This window comes from Lissotriton vulgaris, chromosome 3_1, assembly GCF_964263255.1.
Source record: "Lissotriton vulgaris chromosome 3_1, aLisVul1.2, whole genome shotgun sequence".
NCBI classification, from domain to species: domain Eukaryota; kingdom Metazoa; phylum Chordata; class Amphibia; order Caudata; family Salamandridae; genus Lissotriton; species Lissotriton vulgaris.
In genome coordinates this window covers 753,923,358-753,948,492 of record NC_141689.1, presented here as the reverse complement: position 1 = coordinate 753,948,492, position 25,135 = coordinate 753,923,358, and the positions used below count along the sequence as shown (strand labels likewise).

The 25,135-nt window shown below is 49.9% G+C and overlaps 1 protein-coding gene across 1 annotated transcript; it reads right to left on the bottom strand.

Annotated features, from left to right (window-relative positions):
• Positions 1-10,202: 10,202 nt before the first annotated feature.
• On the bottom strand, positions 10,203-20,402 carry LOC147726999 (uncharacterized). Its single transcript, XM_086963551.1, has 3 exons — positions 20,357-20,402; positions 12,926-13,048; positions 10,203-11,136 (listed from the first exon to the last, which is right to left on the bottom strand). Exons 1-3 carry the CDS (start codon positions 20,400-20,402, stop codon positions 10,736-10,738), a joined length of 570 nt encoding a protein of 189 aa, XP_086819677.1. The 3' UTR covers positions 10,203-10,735.
• Between the last annotated feature and the right edge of the window lie 4,733 nt (positions 20,403-25,135).

Below are 25,135 nucleotides of genomic sequence, written 5' to 3'. Positions count from 1 at the left end.
TCGATTTTTGGGGGTGTTCATGGGGAGGGACATGCCATGTGGCTGGTGGCCATTTTGAGTGCAGCTACAGGCACTGGCCATGTGCTGGCAGGCAAGTGGCCATTTTGAATGCAGGCTTTGTTGTTAGGCCTCCAACCATTTTGCCTACTTTTCAACCTTTATTTATGCCAGGGGTAGTGAGTCTTGCATGGGCCTAGTATTTCTGTGGGTTGTCTTGAATTTAAACATCATGGAGGCCATGGATGGAATGGGATTGTGCTGATTTTGCAGTGTTTTTCGATTTTTGGGGGTGTTCATGGGGAGGGACATGCCATGTGGCTGGTGGCCATTTTGAGTGCAGCTACAGGCACTGGCCATGTGCTGGCAGGCAAGTGGCCATTTTGAATGCAGGCTTTGTTGTTAGGCCTCCAACCATTTTGCCTACTTTTCAACCTTTATTTATGCCAGGGGTAGTGAGTCTTGCATGGGCCTAGTATTTCTGTGGGTTGTCTTGAATTTAAACATCATGGAGGCCATAGATGAATTGGGATTGTGCTGATTTTTCTGTGTTTTTCGATTTTTTTTTTTTGTAAAATTTTGTGTTTTTCGATTTTTGACCTGTTGTTGGGGCCTTGACCAGGGGTAGTGAGTGGTGCATGGGCCTAGTCTTTCTGTGGGCTGTCTTGAATTTAAACATCATGGAGGCCATGGATGGAATGGGATTGTGCTGATTTTGCAGTGTTTTTCGATTTTTGGGGGTGTTCATGGGGAGGGACATGCCATGTGGCTGGTGGCCATTTTGAGTGCAGCTACAGGCACTGGCCATGTGCTGGCAGGCAAGTGGCCATTTTGAATGCAGGCTTTGTTGTTAGGCCTCCAACCATTTTGCCTACTTTTCAACCTTTATTTATGCCAGGGGTAGTGAGTCTTGCATGGGCCTAGTCTTTCTGTGGGTTGTCTTGAATTTAAACATTATGGAGGGCATGGATGGATTGGGATTGTGCTGATTTTGCAGTGTTTTTCGATTTTTTTGTGCTCTATAACTGAACTGATGTTCCTCTGTCTTCCATTTTTTTTAGGTGCACAAGACTCAAGAGAACCACCAGTGCCAGGAAGAAGTCCTGCAGCGGTGTGTGTGTGCAGCATAACGTCACGCGACGTCACGTCTGGCCTCAGACAACTCTACAATTCGTGCAACTGCGGCCTGCTGTCTGACCTGCTCTGAAGAAGATGGCCCCAAAGAAAGTTCTCCGTAGCTCCTCTAGCAAGAAAGTTGCTAGTAAGGAGCAGAAGAAGCAAGTTACCAAGGAGGCTGGTGTGCCACCCGCCACTTTTTTTGGGAGCAAAAAAAAAAGTACGCCTGCAGCAGCAGGATCTGCTGGGGACCAACCTGAGAGCAGCACCCCTGCTCCATTGGGTTCAGTGCCTCCACCACCACGCCAACTTAAGTCAAAGCCCTTGAGTGCTTCAGAGGCAGTCAGTGTACTTCTCCAATCACCATCGACCAGTGATGTTGGCTCATCGCAAGAAAGTAGCAGCAATGTCCCTGAATCAACACAGGTTGTTGTAACTCATCTGACAAGTGTTGAACAACCACAGCCGCAACAACAACACCATGTGCAAGTACACGCCCAAGTACATGTGGAAGGAGAGGCAGCAAAAGGAGATGCGCAAGCAAAGGTGCATGGACGTTCACAAGTGCCCACAATAGTTGTTCCTCCCGAAGTAGGGGCACATTTGGAAATCGACAATGAAGCTGAGGTATCATTGGAAGCCACTCCTCCTGATGATCATTCATTGTCTTCCACATCCCTAGCAAGGAAAAGATCAAGGGGGGTGTCTACATCTTCTTCAAGCCCACCTCGTTCTGGTGCAAGTGATCTGTCTTGGGAACCACCACAACTGCGGTCTGACAGTGAGGCAGAGGCACACCATGATCTGCCACCGGTACCTAAGCGTAAAAGGAAGGTCGTCCAAAAACTCAAACCTATGGAGTGTGATGAGGCTCAACAAGAAGTGACAGATACTGCTGGTGATGAAGCCTCTCACGATGACGACGAGCCAGTCATCACAAAGGTCACTGCAGCCCCACCGGGCATGCAGCAAAGAGACATTTTGACCCTATCCCGAGAAGCTGCTGAGCGTGATGATGATGTCGGCGAGGAGGCAATGGAAATGGAATCATTAGATTTGGAGTTAAGTAGTACACCAAAACCTACCGCTTCCATATTTCTTCGCAAGAAGGTACCCACCTCGTCCTCGACCTCAATTCGTGGTGGTGAAAGTGCAAAACGTACTGAAGTTCGGCAATCCACATCCTCCACTTCATCTGTCATTAGCAGCAGGACCACCACCACCAGTATCGCCGCCTCCTCCGGCCCCCGAAGACATTTCAAGTCTCCAGTTTGGGACTTCTTTAGTGTTTGCCCAAAAAAGGAAAACGTAGCCATTTGTAGCCTTTGTAAGCTTCGATTTAGTCGTGGTAAGCTTGGTTCTAACTATGGTACCGGAGGCCAGAGAGGTCATCTTGAGAGAAGGCACCCTGTCGAATGGTTTCCGCACCTAGAGGCGGTCAAGAAAGCCGGAATTGCACGTAATGAAAACGTTGATTTGTCATCTGCTGATGACGAGGTAGAAGACGATTCAAACACTTCACTTACACCCAGTTCCCATGTCAGCAGCACACCCCATGGGAGCCACACTAAGAGTGTGGGAGAGAGTGAGACATCAATGCGGAAAAGTTCATCAGCGAGCGTAACTGGGTCGAAGAGATCATCATCATCCCGTAAATCATTGGTCCAGGGCAACATTAAAAAGATGTTGTTTACAGAAGCGCAATATGAACGCAACCACCCAATGACCCGTCTGTATAACACTAAGCTGGCTAAAATGCTAGCTCTGGACCTTCTCCCTTTTTCTTTTGTAGAAGGGGTTGGTTTTCTAGAATTAGTGACAGCGCTCTGCCCTAAATGGAAGGTTCCTAGCCGGTTCTATTTTGCCCGAGTTGCGGTTCCAGCACTACATGAAGATGTTCTGAAGGTGATTGGGGCAGCTTTGCAGAAGAGTGCTGTTCACACTATACATCTGACAACAGACATGTGGACCAGTGGCGCAGGCGCTGATTACATGTGCATCACTGCACACTGGGTCTCTTTTTCAGGGGCTAAAGCAAAGCTAAACTCAGGTGTTGACACTAACATTGTTTTTAAAGGTGCTCGGAAACATGCAACACTAGCCATGTTTGGTTTGGAGAAACGTCACACAGCAGAAAACATTTTGGATGTCTTTAACACAAAGGTCCTTAACTGTCTGTCCCCACTAAAACGCAAGGTTGGTTATGTTTCCACAGACAATGGCTCCAATATAGTTAAGGCCATGAGGGACGGTTACTATTTCAGAGTGCCGTGTTTGGCGCACTGTATAAACCTGGTTGTCCAAAAATTCTTGGGTAATAAACGCAGTGCAGCGTACAGTGTATTGGAGAACTGCCGAAAAATATGCAAGCATTTCAGGCATTCTTTTAAGGCCCGCAAGCAGCTGAGGAGCATGCTATATCAAAGTCAAATGCCAGTGAAAGCACTCATCCAGGAGGTGGTAACACGTTGGAACTCAACCTTCTACATGCTTGAGCGTCTGTATGAGCAGTATACGCAACTCGATCAATATTTCTTGAAAGAGGGTATAGAGGAGCTGAGGATGGGTGGGCCGCAATGGAACATAGTTGAAAGCCTAACACGCATGCTTCGTCCTTTTGAGGTCTTCACACGTGCAGTCAGCAAGGAGGACTCTAATTTGGGAAAAGCTATCCCATTGTTGTACATGCTGGAGGACCAACTGAAGGAGGTGTGTTCTGTGTTTCGAAAAGATGACAAAAAGAAAGACTCTTTGCTTCTGGCTGAGAAATTATTAGAGCTCCTACAAGGTGATGAACGTCTTCAAAAGATCCACTCAGAACAGCATTACATTTGTGCTACTATTCTGGATCCACGCTACAAAAAGGCGCTGGCAGGCAGAGCATTCTTTCCTTTTGCTGATGAAGATGTTACAAAGTACAAACGTTGGCTAGCCTTGTCAGCCAAGAAGTTTGAAACAGAACGGCTGGAAATTGAAGGAAATGGCAGTACATCAGCAGGCCATCCCCAGTCAAAACAATCCACTTCTGCACCTGTGGCTGTGGCACAAGTGACCTCTCAGCCGTTAAAGACACCGGCAACCGCATCATCTGCACGAAAGACAGCAGAAACATTGGAGGCTGAAGAGGATTGGCTAGCTCTGCGTGGGTTTGGTTCTCAAAAGGTCAGAGGCACAGCAAGAGCTACGCAAAGTGGAGGAACCTTGGAGGAGGACCTTGAGTCGATGGTGAAGGACTATCTGAATGACTCCACAGAGGTCTATGTTAATTCTGACCCATTGGCGTATTGGCATGGGAAAAAAGAATTGTGGCCACAGCTCACCAACCTGGCTTTAAACTACTTGTCTTGCCCACTCGCAAGTGTGTCTTCTGAACGGGTTTTCAGTGCGGCTGGTGGGATTGTAACTCCCAAACGGAGCCGCCTCTCGCCCAAAAATGTGGAGAGGTTAACAATGATCAAGATGAATCAGCACCTCATACCACCAGATATAAGAGTACGAGAGAGCGTGCCGGATGAAGAGGAGGTGGCCAGCACCATAGATGAGGGAATTTCTACTCTGTCAGGTGGCACTGACCTCACCCGGGCTGAATTCGCAGAGTATGATGACGAAGCCTTATTCTTATTCCTGGACCGTGATTCCGACTTCGAGCCCTGAAAATGAGACAACGAATCAATAACTTTCTTTTTCATCCTTATTCACTTTTATTCCTGTGTGTCTGTCTTTCTTTGTTGTGCACAGTTAATATAATTCAAACTTTAATCAGATAATCACAAAGACAAGCCCATCAGCAGAACTGTCTTCACTTGTTTGCTAATTTATTTGAAGGTGCCGCAGTCTGCATTCCTCAGGTTCACAAGTTCAGAAGAACATGCTCCTCTATCCTCCTCCTCCAGACTCCTATTTCCATCAAAGCAGAGGGCTGGTTTACGCCCAATGAAGAAAGACTCAGCACTTGTGGGGGTGTTGTTCTACCTCTTTGCAGGTGAGTTGACGGGTCTGGGGCCATTGCTGGGAAGCACTAAAAGTGGTTTGTGCCAAATCCGAGGCGGAAATTTTTTTGTGTTTTTGATGACTTGCTTGCCTTTGAGGTGCTCTTAGGGGGGGTTCCGTCTGTTTGTGGGTGAGTTTCATGGTCTGAGAGCATTGCTGGGACACTCTAATCTTGATTGCATTTGCTTTTCAGGAAATCCGTCGTGCCAACCCCGACTTATGGCCTAGCTACGCAGCGCGTTTGGACCGAAGGCCCAGAAATATTGCAAGTATGAGATTTTGCTTTTGGCCTGTTTGGGGGTGTTATGCTTCTTGGCGGGTGGGTTGCCGGGTCTTGGGGCATTCCTGGGAAGGTCTAATACCGGGTAGAAGTGGTTGGGACTAAATCCAGGCCGATTTTTTTTTGGGCTATTTCTGACATTTTGCTCTATGTAGCGTTTTCGGGGGCCTGTTTGGGGGGCTTCCTGGTGTTTCTGGGTGAGTTTCGTGGTCTGGGAGCACTGCTGGCTATATCTACTTTACTTTGCAAGAGGTTTGAAGCAAATCCATGGTGGCAGAGGGGACTTAGGGCCTAGCTGCAGAGCGCGCGCGGAGTGATTTGGGAAATTTGTGAAAAATTGACTAAGTCCCCATTTTTGTACTTTTGCTCTTTGGCTGTTTGGGGGTCTTCTACTCGTTTTCTCCTGGGTTGACGGCTCTGGGGCCATTGCTGGGAAGCTCTAATACCGGATAAAAGTGTTTTGGACCAAATCCCAGGCGGAAAATTTTTTGTGTTTTTGATGACTTGCTTGCCTTTGAGGTGCTCTTAGGGGGGGTTCCGTCTGTTTGTGGGTGAGTTTCGTGGTCTGGGAGCATTGCTGGGACACTCTAATCTTGATTGCATTTGCTTTTCAGGAAATCCGTCGTGCCAACCCCGACTTATGGCCCAGCTACGCAGCGCGTTTGGACCGAAGGCCCAGAAATATTGCAAGTATGAGAGTTTGCTTTTGGCCTGTTTGGGGGTGTTATACTTCTTGGCGGGTGGGTTGCCGGGTCTTGGGGCATTCCTGGGAAGGTCTAATACCAGGTAGAAGTGGTTGGGACTAAATCCAGGCCGATTTTTTTTTGGGCTATTTCTGACATTTTGCTCTATGTAGCGTTTTCGGGGGCCTGTTTGGGGGGCTTCCTGGTGTTTCTGGGTGAGTTTCGTGGTCTGGGAGCACTGCTGGGACACTCTAATCTTGATTGCATTTGCTTTTCAGGAAATCCGTCGTGCCAACCCCGACTTATGGCCTAGCTACGCAGCGCGTTTGGACCGAAGGCCCAGAAATATTGCAAGTATGAGATTTTGCTTTTGGCCTGTTTGGGGGTGTTATGCTTCTTGGCGGGTGGGTTGCCGGGTCTTGGGGCATTCCTGGGAAGGTCTAATACCGGGTAGAAGTGGTTGGGACTAAATCCAGGCCGATTTTTTTTTGGGCTATTTCTGACATTTTGCTCTATGTAGCGTTTTCGGGGGCCTGTTTGGGGGGCTTCCTGGTGTTTCTGGGTGAGTTTCGTGGTCTGGGAGCACTGCTGGCTATATCTACTTTACTTTGCAAGAGGTTTGAAGCAAATCCATGGTGGCAGAGGGGACTTAGGGCCTAGCTGCAGAGCGCGCGCGGAGTGATTTGGGAAATTTGTGAAAAATTGACTAAGTCCCCATTTTTGTACTTTTGCTCTTTGGCTGTTTGGGGGTCTTCTACTCGTTTTCTCCTGGGTTGACGGCTCTGGGGCCATTGCTGGGAAGCTCTAATACCGGATAAAAGTGTTTTGGACCAAATCCCAGGCGGAAAATTTTTTGTGTTTTTGATGACTTGCTTGCCTTTGAGGTGCTCTTAGGGGGGGTTCCGTCTGTTTGTAGGTGAGTTTCGTGGTCTGGGAGCATTGCTGGGACACTCTAATCTTGATTGCATTTGCTTTTCAGGAAATCCGTCGTGCCAACCCCGACTTATGGCCCAGCTACGCAGCGCGTTTGGACCGAAGGCCCAGAAATATTGCAAGTATGAGAGTTTGCTTTTGGCCTGTTTGGGGGTGTTATACTTCTTGGCGGGTGGGTTGCCGGGTCTTGGGGCATTCCTGGGAAGGTCTAATACCGGGTAGAAGTGGTTGGGACTAAATCCAGGCCGATTTTTTTTTGGGCTATTTCTGACATTTTGCTCTATGTAGCGTTTTCGGGGGCCTGTTTGGGGGGCTTCCTGGTGTTTCTGGGTGAGTTTCGTGGTCTGGGAGCACTGCTGGGACACTCTAATCTTGATTGCATTTGCTTTTCAGGAAATCCGTCGTGCCAACCCCGACTTATGGCCTAGCTACGCAGCGCGTTTGGACCGAAGGCCCAGAAATATTGCACGTATGAGAGTTTGCTTTTGGCCTGTTTGGGGGTGTTATACTTCTTGGCGGGTGGGTTGCCGGGTCTTGGGGCATTCCTGGGAAGGTCTAATACCGGGTAGAAGTGGTTGGGACTAAATCCAGGCCGATTTTTTTTTGGGCTATTTCTGACATTTTGCTCTATGTAGCGTTTTCGGGGGCCTGTTTGGGGGGCTTCCTGGTGTTTCTGGGTGAGTTTCGTGGTCTGGGAGCACTGCTGGGACACTCTAATCTTGATTGCATTTGCTTTTCAGGAAATCCGTCGTGCCAACCCCGACTTATGGCCTAGCTACGCAGCGCGTTTGGACCGAAGGCCCAGAAATATTGCAAGTATGAGAGTTTGCTTTTGGCCTGTTTGGGGGTGTTATACTTCTTGGCGGGTGGGTTGCCGGGTCTTGGGGCATTCCTGGGAAGGTCTAATACCGGGTAGAAGTGGTTGGGACTAAATCCAGGCCGATTTTTTTTTGGGCTATTTCTGACATTTTGCTCTATGTAGCGTTTTCGGGGGCCTGTTTGGGGGGCTTCCTGGTGTTTCTGGGTGAGTTTCGTGGTCTGGGAGCACTGCTGGGACACTCTAATCTTGATTGCATTTGCTTTTCAGGAAATCCGTCGTGCCAACCCCGACTTATGGCCTAGCTACGCAGCGCGTTTGGACCGAAGGCCCAGAAATATTGCAAGTATGAGATTTTGCTTTTGGCCTGTTTGGGGGTGTTATGCTTCTTGGCGGGTGGGTTGCCGGGTCTTGGGGCATTCCTGGGAAGGTCTAATACCGGGTAGAAGTGGTTGGGACAAAATCCGCGCGGAAAAGCCTTTAGTTTTGGCACTTTTTGTAACTTAGGGTTCGTTAGGGTTAGCCCTAGCAGCAGGATTGCATGTGTATCGGGGTGTTCTAGATTTTTCAAACTGAGTTCTGGGGTCTTAGAGCACTCGTGAGAATGTGTAATTTTGGTTGCAAGTCATTTGAAGAAAATCCATGGTGGGAAAGGGGGGATTTGGCATAGTTAAAGAAAGCCTTTGCCACTATTCTTAACTTAGGGTTCGTTAGGGTTAGCAGTATTTCTATTGCATGTGTTTGAGTGGGGGGGATTTCGAGTCTTGGAGCGATGCTGGCTATGGCTACTTTTGCTTGGTTGCTTGCAAGTGGTTTGAATGCAATCCACGGGGGGTAATGGGTAATTAGGGTACTTCGGCCTACTTTTACTTTCAAAGTAAGTTTTGTCTCCAGTTTTCTGCTAGGCCTCGTTTTTTGGGTGGGAGCACTGCTAGGAAGATCTATTTTTGTTCTAAAACACAGTTTACAGTACACCTAGCTTGAGGGGCAAGATCCGCTACATTAATTTGCCCATACTTATTTATCCTTCAAAAGGTGACTCAGAGTACGCACTTTCAAAAACATTGTACTGTCTGTCTACTAGGAAAAACAAATTGTGACTTTTTGCACTCCACAGCCTACATACCTTATATTTATTTATCAGTGGTGTTGTAATATTATATCACTTCCTGTTTTTCGTTGAATAATTACAGGCCGGGTTTCAGTCTCTGCAATGGGGAAAAAAGGATGGAGTCAGGCTTCACAGTAGCGAGCCACAATTCAGCATCAGGCAGGCAGTGGACAGGGTGTCTTCTGGTGACCAACATCGGTGGACGAAGCGTCGGCTGCAATGGAGGAGTGCCGCTAATAGGAGGATTTTTTTTCTGCGGGCAACTTACTTACCACTTCCAACAGGACCACTACAACCACATAGATACAGTATCCCTTGCCTTTTTCTCTGACTGTGACTGCATTTCTTTGCTCTCTCTCGGCTTCTACATTGATCCCTTAACACATCACTTAGTCCACTCCACTATCTGCACCACACATAGTCATTTGTAAGTGCTCCTACGTAATTCGCAAGTCGCAGCACGCCCCAGGCCGTAGAGGACTGGGATGGCCCCAATGATGAAGCATGTCACCAAGGGGCAACCCTGGTGAGTGAGGGGACACCTAGAAAAAAAGCAATTTCTCCTTTTCTATCTACTATACCTTCTGTCAGGTTACGCAGCCCCTAAGCGCCTACCGTACTATGAAACTACATTTCCCATGAGTAGGCGGGAGACTTGCAGACTATTTAGTGAGACTATATGAGAGTACCCTTGTATGTTAGGACATCACTTCACTGATGCCTGTCTTGTCTTCTCTTACAGGTATCCTTTCCCTGCTGACCCTACCTTTACCCATCCCACATTTTTTATTTTAGTTTGTTATTTTTCTCCCTCGCCTAATGCCTCGAACACCCTGTGTTTACACTTCTGGGTGTTGGTGACATTTGGAGGTGGAACCATATTTGCATCGACTGGATCACGGGGAGTAAACGTGACACCTTCCAGACCAACCCCATTGAGTGTTGTTGTGAATGGATTTATAGTGACCAGCAAGGCTCTCGGGTATCTGGCTACAGAGACCTTATGTTGAATATAGTTATCAATAAGTCCACACAGGCCCTGTACTGTCGCATTCTTTCTTTCCACAGTTGTCGATGATATATTCTTACTCTGCTTGACAAAGAACCATTGCTAATGTGAAAGAACTTCAACCGAATTAGTAGTTATACTTTACCATTTGTTAGGCTACAATGTGGCACTGCTCTACTGTACTTCTGTCACCTGCTATATTCTCAGTTGTACCGTTGAATTGCTCAGGAGGACAAACCAGATTTCATTTTCTTTTTTTTCATAGGCATGCAACTGCCACTGTGTCACACCACTAGTACCACCGCTATGAGGAAATTTTATCCGACCAAGATTGCCAACGTTATTCGGTGTTTCCCGTGGAGCCAGCCCTGGGCCTAGCCCTACTTTCAAACACAAATTACAGGTAAGATAAGCGTTTGGTGGTTTGGGGGTATAATGGAGTATTAGTACGAGAGACGAGAGACTGAAGGTAGTACTACTAAAGTCCTAGGACTCTTGGATTCACTTCACTTAGTCTGTGAGAGGCACTTAGTGTTGAAAACATTTGGGCATTTACACTTAAAGGAAGAAAATGGAACTAAACTTTCAGGAAAACAGTCAACGTTAAACCCCCACCCACCAGGCAAGCAGTAAAAAACAGGTATGCTCAGATAAAGTTTGAAAAAGTATATTTATATCCCTAACAAAATAATCTCCCGCAAGACCCTCCCTAACCCCAACGATTGTCCTTCAAAAGTCCCCAAAAACCCAACTCCCAATTCCCACCCCCCAAAAGTCTCTAAAAAAGGGGCAAGGGACACTATGGGTGGATGCTGTTAACTTTTTGGGCCAGGGCATCATGCTCCTCGCGGAGCAAGGCGAGCTCCTGCTGAAGGCGGGACACCATCAGGGTAGTGCGGCGCAGGCGTGCCTTCACTGCCTTGCAGGTGCAAGGCCTGTGAGAAGCAGCTGTTGGCCTTGCTGCTCGGCGGTGGCGTTTGCCTTTGGCAGCCCGGCTCAGTCTCGGTGGACCACTGTGCTGGGTGGCAGCCGGTGGGGCCACGGAGGCCGATGCAGACGACGTTGTCGTTGTTGTCGACCGCACACTTTCCTCGTCCTCCAGGGCCACCAGCCGCCGATATTCCGCAACAGTGGCCTCGATTCTCCGTTGCCGGGCCGCTCTAGCCAGCTCCTTCCTCCTTGTTCGTTTGGAAGGAGAACCTATATGAAGAAAGAAAGACATAGTCTGTAACCAATGCTCTTTAAGATTAACTCAATCATTCAGCAGAAATGTGTGCTGCAGTACAACTAGCAACTTGCAAGCGCATTACATAACTATTGAGGCCAGTATCTATCTAACCTCACACTTCTTCATCCTTGCTCTAACATTAGTGGGAGTTTAAGGAACAAATTCTATGAGCACTGTGGACTTCCATTGGAGTCGACTATGAAAGTACACCAGTCTTATTCTTCTTCTTGTCTCTTGTTTTGGAAAATTGGTACGTTATTTTCTGCAAGCCGGCATAATGCCAGCGCGGTAAACTTGCACCCGAGAAAAAGAGACGCACGCCATGAGGAGTGACCTAGACTTGCGTTGCCGTTGCGTTACTGTACCCGTCCAGTACATGCAGGTGGTGAATCTCTTACTTTTCTATTACGGGTGGCACTGAGAATACTCTGTTACAACTCAAGGGCTACTGCTTAATTAATTTAACTTTCACCCTACAGTGGAAATGAGTACTAGAAATGGAAAATTGAAGAAGATAAATAATCTGATTATCTATCACTTCACATGGGATGTTTTTGCTTATATATGGGATGACTTTAGGTGCTTTGCTTTTTATTGAGTGACAGGCAGTGATACATCCACACATGAATGACTGAGTACTACTAAACTTATTAAGAGAGGTAGGGAGTGGCCACCATAATAACCGGATCTATGCAGTGCTTGCAATACAAACTACTGCTACTATTTATGGTAGTATTTGGACAAAATTAAAAGTTCTTTTCCTTGCCTTTCCTACACTGGAACGGACGTGCGGGTGCAGTGTTACATGCTCTTCAAAGTTACACTTAGTTCATCCACTGACCATCTACTCTCTCTAGATCATGGGTACTCACAAACTTTCTCTCAGGGGCTACATTTACAGTGTAGTTTGGGGCCGAGGGCCGCACTGGTGGGGGCGGAGTCAGAGGGGGCGGGGCTAAAGCAAAACGATAACTTGTGACCATGAGGTTGCACACAGGTCCCTGCAGCAGATGCCCTCATCCACTGAGCCACCAGACCCAGCATTTACATACATCTCTCTCCCTCCTGCTGTCCCTCCTGCCCTCCCTCCATCTCTCTCTCCCTCCTGCCCTCCCTCTCCCTCTGTCATCTCACTGTGTGTGTGTCTATCTGTGTCAGCCTTCAGCCCGGGTTGAGACCGCTTCCTCAACGCGCACACACAGACAACAACACCAAAGTACTTAACAGGTCTTTAAAAGACCATTAACATATTATTGAGGCTTTGTTTGTTTTAGCGCCCCTGCTTCTCCACCCTGACAATCACTGCTTGCCCGGCCCCACAGAGCAGAGGCTTTGTTCTATTTCACCTCTTTGTGGCCTTGCATCTCCACTCTGCTCTGTGGGGGCCGGGGGAGCAGTGATTGTCAGAGTGGAGATGCAGGGGCGCTAACAGGTGAAATACAAAAAAGCCTCTGCTCTGTGGGGGCCGGGGGAGCAGTGATTGTCTGCAAGGTCTGCGCACCGCCAAGGAAGGCTTGCCGGGCCACCACCGGCCCGCGGGCCGTACTATGAGTACCCCTGCTCTAGATACACATATGCTATCTAAGAGTCAGATAGTAGCATGATCCAGGTATATGGACACATACAGTTTCTGTGTCACCCACCCAGGCTGTTGTCCTTCCACCCATCATTGCTTCATCATTCACCCAGCCATGCATCTCATATTCTTGCCTTCCCAGCTAGTCTTCAATCTCAATAAGTAAGGAATATATAAGAGCTTACCTCTGGCCGCCACCACCGTCTCAACTCTCACAGCCGCCGCCGCCGCCTCCTCCCCTGATGAATTGCCCTCCGTCTCCGTGTCGAGCACCACCACCACACTGGCCCCGCCACCAGATGTTCCACCTACAAAGTACATTTAAGAATCTTAGAATAAAGCACTCACTAGTCACTAGTATTTGGTCTAGGAATGAAGACATGTGAAAACAATGTAATTTGTGACTGTCTACGTTAAAGTTAAAAAAAATGTCCCTTTTTCCAGGGAAGGTTGTCTTGCTGCACTTTTTGGCACAACTGATGAAGGCTGATTTTTTAACACGCACCATTTTTCTCCACACAGACAGAAGATGGACTTCTAACAACAAGATCAAGTTGAAACCAGGTGAGAGCTCGGCTCGACCACAAGAAATGTCTTCAATTAATCGTCAGCACTAACCAATTTTCCATTATCAGTTAAACGTTTAGTTTTATTATGACTTCATTTTAATAAATGTGTTTACTTTTAATAAAGCTTTTAAATTTAAATACAATCTGTGTTTTTTGGTCCTCCAGACTAGAGTGACTGAGCGAAAGGTTTTGCAATTTTTGCAAGCATGAGTCCAGATAGAACACTTCAAAAGACATTATGGACAATCCCAGAGGACTGCACTAAGTTGATAGAGCTATTGCTGACTAGAATCATGGGAGTTTCGCCAACCGTGCAATCTTAGTTAGCTACACAGACAGACTAATAAGAATAATCTAGTAATACCACAGGGAGTCATAGTAGAGGCAGGATAAGAATTTAGATACAGTCTACAAGAAGAGCAAAGACAATTTTGAAAAAATTCAAATGAGGAACGCTAGGAAAAATAGGTACTAGTCTAAAATGAAAACTTACTGGGGCCAGCAGAGGAGCCCTCGCCTGCCCGATCCTGGCCCTGTTGAACAGCATCCGCCGCCTGCTGCTCCTGTGTCCTCCTCTCGCCCCTGGGGGGAGCTGACGTACAACATGAAAGAAAGAACAGAAAACATGGATGATTGTTGCTTGTCAATGTCAACCAAATCAAACATTTCAAAAGAACAATAACAAAATATTTCCGCGAAATTATATTGATTATGGTTACTTTTTATTTATTTGCGGACCTGTGACTTCGAAAGTCACGTAACTCACTAAACAAAGTACTGAAACGTTCACCTAGGACTGGCAGGCAGCAGTCCGCAGGCAAGACGCAAAGTGACAGACAAACTCCATTGTGATTTCAGTCAGATCAGTGACAACACTAACAGTTGCCTGCTACATTACCAGTCATTTAAATAGTCAAACTATCAATCCACCGCCACTATTTTTCTTATTGTCAGGGTTACAAAGGAAGGGGCAGATTTAAGCCCTTGCGGCTCTTTTGCGCCGTTCTTGCGTGACTTTTGTGACGCAGCAGCTAAACAAAAAAGGGCGCCATGGTGCGGCGTATAATATTATAACAACGTGACGCATTTGGGAGATGCATCCCGTTATAAAGCCCTGCGCCATCAGGGGGCGTTCCGGCGCAAGGGAGGGCATTCCTGCGCTGGAACACATCCTAATAGTGGCTGAGGGAAATCTACAAAATATCAATCAGTCACCTTTAGGACAATGATGCGTCACACAAACCCTGCACCTGCTTGAAGCAGACGTACGGCTTGACCCAGCATTGGGGAGATAGGGTACCCCAGAGCATTGATGGAGCTGCGCCATCGTTGCGACGCAACTCCAGCAGTAAAGCTTCGGTGACGTTTTGGGCCCATGGGGCGCCGCATTGCAAATACGGCGCACCATGTTTGGTGGTGGTAGCGGGCCGCACAATTAATGGCGCATCCCTGCTACTTTGCAGGGATGCGACGGTAATTGCAATTCTGCCCCTTAGGGGCATACTTACTTACGCGTTCTGGCGCATCTCCAGAGATGCGCCAGATCAAATGCGTCACGCAAAACTACCCTTGCGACACGGCAGATGTGCCTCATTTACAATGCGGCGCGCCCTGGCGCAAGGGTAGGCACTTGCGTGACGCATCTCGTCACGTAAGAGCGGCGCATCGCTGGAGTCACGTCGCCAACGCAATGCAACTCCAGTAATGCTCAGGGCCACCCAATACTTTACATGCTGTGTCAGTCCTTTCGCCTGCTTCGAGCAGACATAAGGAATTGAATTGACGTAGCAGCGTCGCAGAAGTGCCTGCGTTAAATCTTGTAGATTTCACGCAGGCAATTTTGCGAGGCGCACAGCCGCTGGACCGCCCACCCTGCGTACTAGGAACGCACCCATTGTGGTGCAGGCCCATGGCTTTATAACGTGACGCATCTCCCTAGATGCATCATGCTGTAAATGACTTGCAGGGATGCGGCACGTTTACGCCGCTGTTGCGTCACGCAAGGCAACGTAAACGTGGCGCAAGGGGCTTGTAAATGTAATCTGCCCCCTAGTGTCTAGCATTACGCAGTTCTGTTAAGTACACTCATACATAATAGTTACTCAGGCCAATGAGACCACGAAATAGAAAACAAATAAGCATAGTAGCAACCCCACTGAGAAGGAGAGCAGTGCACCTGAAATGCACAGAAGATTTTGAAATATAATTTAACTACAATGTAATCGTCATCAGCGGCATTATTGGCTTGCTCCATGTAAAAAACAAATATTTGCAATACAACAACACAGAGCAGGAGAAAACATCATAGTAGTGAGTGATTAAATGCCAATGGCTACTACTACTCACCAAGCCCGGGGATCTCCAAGCCGAGCTGGTCCAGCAGGTCGCGCTCGCGGTCCAGGAGGTCCGTCCAGCGATGGGTGACCTGGCTGTAGGTGCGCTGGACCCCGTAGAGGTGGGATATGGCCCAGCACACCTTCTCCCACCGCTTCCGGCGCTCCCGCATGTTGTAGCCGCCGGCCGCGATCCTGCCGCCTCCCGCGATGGTCCTGGGCAGGCGGCGCTGGACGAAGTAGACCAGCGCGCCCACTTCCTCCGGGCTGAATATCTCCCGGCGCGTCACCTGCTCCCCCCTCGATCTCACGCCTGCTGTCCTGCCACTGGGTCCAGCACTACTCCCCGCCGCCGCTGCGGCCCTCAAGTGCCTGGGCAGCTTCACGGCGCCTGGCTTGACCATGGTCTGGGCAGGTAAGGTAGGAAGAAGTAGAAAATTAAGAAAGAATAGGATAGGGAAGAAGAAAAGAAAAGAGTTTACAAAAGTAGTTTAAAAGTAAAGAAAAATAGCAGAAAAGACAAAAATATACAGCTAGGAAAAGAGAGGGATAGATAAGAAGCAAAATCGTAAAAAAAAAACTGAAAACAAGCAAAGGATGGGAAAGATATCAAGAGGATTAAACACCATGCCCAGACACAGGAAATGAATGAAAAACAAGATGGCCGGCGCCCGTTTCCGAGCGCGAAAGTCAGTTCGCGCGAGATTTTCCTCGCGATCTCGTGCGAACCTCTAGATTTCCCGCGCGATCTCGTGCGAACCTCTACTCGCAATGCGCTTACTGCGCGAGATTATACATAGCGGGCGGAAACGGAAATACGTCACGCAAACAAAATGGCCGCGCCCGTACTCGACCTTGGGGTAAATTCGCGTGTTGCGCTGCAAGCGGCTCGCGAATACTGCAAAAAAACTCGCGAAACAACAAGCCGCAAAAAAATAAAATGCTCATTCGCACGAATTGGCGGCTTCCGCGGTCGGTTTCGCACGACGCCGCGCCCCGCGAATAGCGCGAAAAAAACCGCAAAACGATTTCAGCAAAAGCAAAAGCAATGAGCAGGTGCAAAAGGTCAACCTCATGATTTGTAACGATTCTTTGTATTGCTTCCTGAGGGGGCCCTCCAGAATTCGGTTGCCTGCTTGCAACTATTGTGTGACCCTGCTCTGACCTTAACTGTATGCCACAAAGGTCCTGATTTACAGCTAAAGGAGCAGACAAGCAGGTGCCAGGCTGGAACTTTAAATTCTTTCAGTGACACATTAATTAGCCCCTAATTCATTATTGTCAGTTGGGGCAGGGCAGGTGTTGTAACTAATTTTGCAACAATGAAAGCACTTAGCAAGTGCAAAAGATCACTAATCAGGGCGCACTAAGGAAGCAGGTGCCAGCTAAAAAAATATTCTGTGACACATTAATCAGCCCCAAATTAATTCAGGTCACTTGAGGCAGGGAAGGTGTGCTTTGCTTTGCCGAAAATAATGTACACTGGACAACCAGATGGTGTGGTGATGAAACAGAGGGTGGCATGGGTGGGCCAGAGGGTGGCATGAGTAGTCAGAGAGTGGCAGTGGTGACAGAGAGTGGCAGTGATGAAGAAGAGTGTCCCAAACAGGCTGGACATGTAGAAACAACAAGTTCGCAAAACTTGCGACCCGACAGGTAAGTTCGCAAATTGCGAAATTGTAAAAACCCTCGCGAACTGGCAGAAACACGGGCGAACACAAAAAAAAAAAAAATCCGCAAATTCGCGGGAATTCGCGGATTTTGCGGATTGCGAATCCGCAAATCCGCAAAATTCGCGAACGCGAGATCCGCAAAATTCGCCCATGCTTACTGTAGATGTTGTGTATCCATCCGGTGTGTGATGTGAGGCAAAACGTGAGTGCAAGTTGCCCTCACTGAACGAGAAGGCGAAGCAGAGCATATATACCTCATATACTGGTACAACACTGACAGTCACAATGGTAGCATCATTCACTGCGAACAGGTACAGTACAGGAGGCAAAGGGTGGCAGGTAATCCACCCAGGCACACTCAGTTGTGGAGGGAAAGCAATGAGTCATGAACATCGCTAAAACTTGATGAGCCTCTTGCACAAAAGTATTGGCATTGCCCCAACAAATGCAAAGAGGTCCAGAGAAGTGAGCATATTGTAGCCTTCAAGGACAGCGCATCAACAGTACCGTCCCTGAAAGCTGTGGCAGCCTCCTGACAAAGGTTGAGCTTCCATGTCCAGCCTACTAGTGCTGCCCAGTGTCAGATGCAGCAGTGAATCATGGGCCAGGCGCCCGACGAGTGAGGTATTTTTTAATTCTTATCCCTATAGTATACTCAAGTGGCCTACACTGAGGGAAGATGGTCCCTGCCTTAGTCTACAGCTGCTTGTGATTGTGTGTGTGTGTTTTATTTTCACCCACTTCTTGTCCTACACCTTTGCGAGGAAGTTACTTCAGGGTCTCCCGGTCTTCACAGGGTCCTAGAACCCTGTCTACTCCACGACACTCCAATATCTAGACTTTTCAAATATAGCATGGATCCCAGCAGTGCCAGCCTCTCTCGCACACAGAAGAGGCGCAGCTAACCAGTCTTAGGTCCTGGGGGCCAGCCTCACCCTGGGCGTATGGAATTACCCAGCAGTCACTGGCACCAGGAAGCTTAGAGTCTTGAAGAAAAGAGGTGGCATCAGCCAAGAATGAGGGATGGGAGCTGAGCAAGAAAGGACAGTTTTCAAGGTCAGCCCTGTTTTCAGGGGTGAAATGAAAGGATAGTGAGAGCAAAGTACCCTGGGAAAAAGCGCAACCAACAAATTGGAAGCACTGCAACTAGAAGCCGAGGGGTCCAGGGCCAGGAACTGGCAGGCGCTCCTTAGAGACAGGCTAGATAACACCTGGCAGATGGGCACGTGAACAGAGCAGAGCTGGTGGTCTCTGCTGTCACAAGTATGGCTGGAATGAGGGCTCCTAAATGCTTCACCCAGGCGGCAATGGATTATTGATGTGGAAAGCACTGCATCCAGCAAGAGGCTAGTAGTAGGAAAAACACAGTGGTTCCTGCACTGCCCTGCTGGGACAGCTCTGACTAATAGTGTCGTGGCCACTGTAACATGTAGTTTATTTTTTGCTGCAATTAGACGTGCCGCTCTTGCCAGAGAGCCCCCGCAGCAGAACACACAGCCACCAATCACAAGGAGACACATACCCACGACATGCATGAAACTGGATCAATGTGCCATTCCAACAAAACAACATGCAGAAACATTACCCACTGTAAAAGGGTACGAAACACTTTGGCGGAAGCTGATAATAACTAGAATGTTGTCACTTCCTCCACCATGCCCCACTTGTATAATACCAACATTTTTCCTCAACTGCCACTGAATCTATTTTAAAAAGTACTATTAGCAGGTATGTCAGTGTTGTAGACAGAGCCGGGGAACTTTTATAGGCTCTTTAGCTGCCATCATCTGTTTCCCGCCAATATTTACCACACTCTTTAGTTGGTATTGCTTAGCGAAAGGATCAATCTTTAACGTCCACTGATACCACAAAATTTCAATATCCATAAAAATCCATGAAGTTGCCTTCCAGATGGGGGTTTTCGGGGCAGGTGACCGAATGGAGGTCACCCTCCCCCCCCAGGGCAGTTTGGGAGGGGCGGGGCACCCCTGGGGCTTCCATTTTGTGGCTCATTGGACTAGATAGGTGTAGGCCAATCATAGCTCAATGCACAATAAGCTTGCAGGCTTGGGCTCCCAGCTATCATTTAGGTTTGGTGACCTGGTGGGTGGGAGCTGAGCATAGTGGGGAACACATTTTTTCAGAGCTCATAGATCATGAGCATAGTTGGAGGGGAGGGCTAGCAAGTGTTATCTGAAGGCCATGGAAGATTTTAGGGGTTTGGAGGCAGTGTGTTTGCTGAGTGAGGCTGGGCGCCTCAATCTCGTTGTTCTTGAGGCGGCAGGTCCGGCGCGTCCGCTAAGGCAGGGGTTGGCAGACGTAGCTGCCGCGATCACAGTATGCACATCACCCAAGAAGATCAAGGTGGGTGCAGTGAGTGAGAGGGTCCTCTCATTTGCCAGGAGAGCGGCCCGGGAACCTCGGTGCAGAGTAGGTTGGGGCGTGTAATGTCCCCTCGGGGGAAAGTGGAGGAGGTTGGGTAAAACATGGCGCACGTCGGAAGCGAGGCCCTAAGTAGCCGGGGGCCCAAACAACATACAGTGATGGCCCCTGGGCATGGGGACGATGAGCAAGCGGCGGCCAGAGCTTTTACTGAGGAAGCGCCTCCCGCCTCAGAACGGGTGAAGCCAGGAAGCGGGGGCAGGCTATGGGACCCATCCCCCAGCGTGAGGCCGAGCACGAGGCACACGATGAGGAACTGTCTGCACGGAAACTGGCAGCCAAGTAAGGGGAGATATGAGCCAATTTGGGTGCGGGAGAAGTGAGGGCGGGTGAGCACAAGGTTTACTTTGAGTAGGAGGATATTGGAATGGTCGTTGGGGAGTGGAGGAGCCAAGGTGGTGGGGCAGAGGGGCAGATAGAAGGGGTAGACCTCTGGGAAAGGGAAGCGGGCCCCAGGGACAAGAGGGGGGGAGGAGGATGAAATACCTCTGGAGTTAGAGCCATCATGGGATAGCCAGGCCTAGGTGGGCTTGAATATCTTCTCCTCATGGAATGCTGAGGTGAAGGGCCTGGACAGGGTTGGGCAGTTGGACACTTACATGTCAAAAGGGGGTTCTTGTCCCAGGGGTTAGGGCCATGGGCCATGGTAAGGGGAGGCCAAAGGGGGTCAAGGCATGAAGGTAGGTTTGGGAAGGGGACTCAAGGGAGAGTTGGGCTCAGCTCAGGTCACACTTCGGCCCTGGTCGCGGCCATGTTAGAGTGGAGCGGGGATGAAGAGGGGGGATGACGGTGAGGAGGTGGCAGTGGACTTGGGGGTAGGACAGAAGGGAATGCTAGACAGGGTAGGAAAATGATGGTGGACCAGGTGAGCAGTTGGCAGGGAACCAGCACATCAGACCAGACATTTGTGTTGCAGGGTGAGAAACGGCGCAAAGCGGAAGACTCAGCAGAGATGGGGGTGGCTCCGTGGCACTGAGGAGAAGCCGGGTGGAGCCCAGAACGGCGCACCCGATATCGGCAGGGGAATCCATTGCGGCCAGCAAAAGTATGCCCAAAACGATCTCGCTGGCCCTAATACCCAGTGGGTCTCAGTGTACCGCTGGGGCAACAAGCAGCAACATCAGCCGGGTAAGGGGTGCTGGAGGAGTACCAGCGGGTACAGTAGGCTCCACCAGGAACAGGATGCAGGGGGTCTGGTAGGGCCCATAGTGCAGAGTTAAATCAAGAATGGCACCAAGAGTGGGGGCAGGAGGAGCAAGATTTTGCTGAGGAAAGCCTTGAAGAAGGCGAGTTACTGGAGGAGGACGATCGGGAAGGGGGCACAGGCTAATGTGTCTACTAGTATGTTTCAGGCACAAGCAGAGAAGCCAAAGAAGGTGTTGGGGGCTGCGGTAAGGCCACCCAGGATCTCAGAAAATATGGGCCCAGTGGTGAGGTGGACTGCAACTATACAGGCACCCTCTTTAGAGCCAGGTAAGGCAAAACGTGCAAAAGCAAAGCCTTTAATGGTGTCAGTGGGCATTGGGGAAAGGAGGTGCAGGAGGAGGGGGGCGGTTGAGAAAAGGGAAATACGTCATGGACATTGGGGTAGCACAAGGGAGGCAGAAGACCCGAAGGGTACAAAATAGAGAGCAGAACCAACACAGAGAGGGGAGGATAGCAAGGAGAAAGGGGACAAGAAAGAAGGGCCAGAGAGTAAGGAACTGAAAATGAAGAAACTCCAATATATAGGAGTTACAAAAAAGCTAGGGGCCCACTTGATGCTGGCGACGAAGGAGCGCATCTGGAAAGAAGAATATGTCAAAAATGCTTAAGCTGCTGTATAGGGAGGTGAGGTCCAAAGAAGGGTCTAAAGAGGAGGAATATGAATTGGAGGTCAGCAATGGGACCAGGCAAGGGGAAACACAGGGAGGGGCACCAGTAGCAGTTTGAGGGCACGAGGGAAGGTAAGGGGCCCCAAGGGCCTGGGCCAAAAGGTTCATACTCTGGCTAAACTCAAGAGAGTGGAGGCAGGGCTAAAGGGTTATGAGGATCAGGGGCAGCAAAGGTTTTGCGCAACTGGTTTAGATGGGAGTTTTGTTTGGGGTACAGGGGTCCAAGACACAGAAGATGGGCAGAAAATATGAAATCAGCAACAGAACATGAACAGATAGTGCAAGAAAAGCTAAATAAATAGGTGAAAGAAGGGCGGATAGTAGGACCTTTCAATGAATGGCCCACTGAGAGCTTAATTATTTATCCCTTCGGATTAGTGCCAAAAAAGGCAATACAGACTGATACAGCATTTGTCCTGGCCAGAAGGGACTTTTGACAATGATGTTATCGATGAGGAGGGAGCCACGGTATCTTATTTATTGGTTAACATGGCCATGTCACTAGTAGTGACGGCAGGCGCAGCTGCACCAATGGCAAAATGTGACATAAAATCTGCTTTTCTGTTGCTTCCAGTCCATCCAGATGATTGGGAACTTCTGGGTATCCATTTTGAAGAAAAATGGTAAGCGGACAAAGCACTGCCGATGAGTTGCTCTATTTTGTGTGCATTGTTTGAGTGCTTCAGCACGTTTCTACATTGGCTATTTTCACGGCGCACAGGGCACCAGCTGGTAACACACTATCTGGATGACTTTTTCTTTGTGGGTTCTCTGGGCTCCGCAGAATGCCAGTCAGCCCTGGACAGTTTACATGAACTGATGGGAGAACTTTGGGTGCCACTGGCACCGGAAAAGACGATGGGCCCCAGCACAGCTTTGTCTTTTTGGGGAATTGAGATCGATTCTAGGGCAATGCAGGCACACTTGCCAGAGGACAAACAAGAGAAAATGTTGGTCTTGCTGAGAGGCATGTTATCACGGGACAAAGTGAAGGTAAAAAAATAGATACTTTTGGGCCATCCCAACTTTACGTGTTGAGTAGTGAGGGCAGGGAGGACATTCTGTCGGAGACTGGGGTGCGCATTGTCAGGGCAACATCTACATCACCATCACATTCGACTTTTTGCTGGGGTGAAGGAGGACCTGAGGATGTGGACTGTGTTTTTACAGGTGCTCAATGAGGTTCCGCTGGCAAGCGAAGGGGACCTGACATTGAACGTACAGATATTTTCTGATGTGGCAGACAGCAAGGGCTTTGGCTTGTTCTGGCAAGGGAGGTGGTGCGCAGAACAATGGCCATCACATTGGAAGGATGGTGGTAGAAGCATAGCTTTCCTGGAGTATTTTCCCTCAGTGGTAGCAGTGACACTCGGGGGGGAAGAAGTAGCTCATAAGAAAGTTGACATTAGTCGGAATTGTGAATCGCCAGTCCGCAAGGGATGAGCAGGTCCCACTTGTGGGACACCCCCGCGCCGCACGGCCACCAGCTGCTGCGTGTGCCCCTTGCCTGCCCTGCTGCCTCGTTGAGCCTCGTTTGCCGGCTGCCGCCGCTGCGAGTGCTTTTGCCGCTTTTTTCCAGGTTTTGTCAAGCATTTGTGCTTGTCTTGCCGATCTGTGTTTTTCTCTGTTTTGCCCGTTTTTTGTCGTTTATTTTTGCCTGTTTGTATTTTAAAGTGTGCGCTCTCCTTCCTTGTTGCCCGCCTACCGCGCCACCCCCCGCCCTCCCTTCCCGCCACCGCCGCTTGTCCCCGCCCCTTTTCTCTTCTGTTCCCTCCCCGCTCCCGCCTCCCAGCTGCTCCGCCCACCCGCGCACTTCGCCTTAAATGGCGACCGTGCGAACGCGCAGCGGTCACGCGCAGCGGGCGCGCCGATTGTGCGCCGAAGGCGCGCCAAAGGTAAGCCCGTCTGCGCCCGTCCGCGACCGGATCGCGACCAGCGCCAGGACCCCTGGCCCCCGAGGAGCCCGACCGACCCGCCTGACGTACTCCGCCGCCACCCTCACCGCTCTCAACACCGGCCGACTCCCAGAATGCCATCAAGCCACACCACGACACACCCACGGACCTTTCAGCTGCCACGCCTGCAAGTTCTCCTGCATCCGGACCAGCCCCGCACCAGCACCCGACAAGTCGAACTCCAGCAGCACCCACCTCAAGTGCATCCTGCTCAACACCCGCTCCGTCCACAGACACGCCATCGAACTCTGGAACCTCCTAGACGCCACAGCCCCTGACGTTGCCTTCCTCACGGAGACCTGGATGAACGCCTCTTCAGCTCCCGACATCGCCATCGCCATCCCAGAGGGCTACAAGATCATCCGGAGGGACCGCAACGCCAACCAGATGGGAGGAGGCATCGCCATCATCCACAGGAACACCATCCGTCTCACGACCAGCACCGACAACACCCTGACCAGCGCCGAACACCTGCACTTCCAGATCCACACCAACCCGAACACCACCCTCAGAGGCACCCTGATCTACCGACCCCCTGGACCACGCACGCAATTCAGCGAGGACATCGCCGACTTCGTCAGCCCGCATGCCCTCCCCTCCGCCGACTACATCCTCCTGGGGGACCTGAACTTCCACCTGGAGAACAACAACGACCACAACACCAGCACCCTGCTCGACAACCTCGCCAACCTGGGACTCAAGCAACTGGTGTCCACCCCCACCCACCTCGCCGGACACACACTCGACGCCGTCTTCTCATCCAGCACAGACATCGACTTCAGCCACGCCACAGAGCTTCAATGGACGGACCACAGCTGCGTCCACTTCACCTTCAAGAGAACGACGACCCACCAACACCAGCAACACACCGCCCGCAGAAGCTGGAACAAGATCACAGCAGACCAGCTCGCCACCTCCCTGAGCCAACACCCTCCTGCCAGCTCAGCGAACCCCAGCCAGGCCGCCGACAACCTCACGAAGTGGATCACCATCTGCGCGGACGAGCTCGCCCCGCTGAGGACCCCGCCCAGCAGACCCGCCAGCAAGAAGGCCCCATGGTTCACCGACGAACTCAAGAGCTCCAAGAAGAACTGCCGAGCCCTCGAGAAAGTCTGGAAAAGGGACCCGACACCGGACAACAGGACCTCCTACAAACTGGCCACCCGGAAACACCACCAGCTGATCCGCGCCGCCAAGAGAACAGCATTCAAGGACCGGTTGGACAACAACGCACACAACAGCAAGGAACTCTTCAACATCGTGAAAGAGCTTTCCAACCCCAGCGCAGGAAACAACGACATCACCCCATCACAAGACCTCTGCAACTCCCTCGCCTCATACTTCCACAACAAGATCACGGACATACACAGCAGTTTCAACAACCAACCAACGCACACCACGACCGACCTGCCACCCCCCCCCACCACCACCCTCCACGCCTGGACCCCGATCAGCACAGAAGACACCATCCGCACGATGAACTCCATCCACTCCGGATCACCAACCGACCCCTGCCCTCACCACGTCTTCAACAAGGCCGACGCTGTCA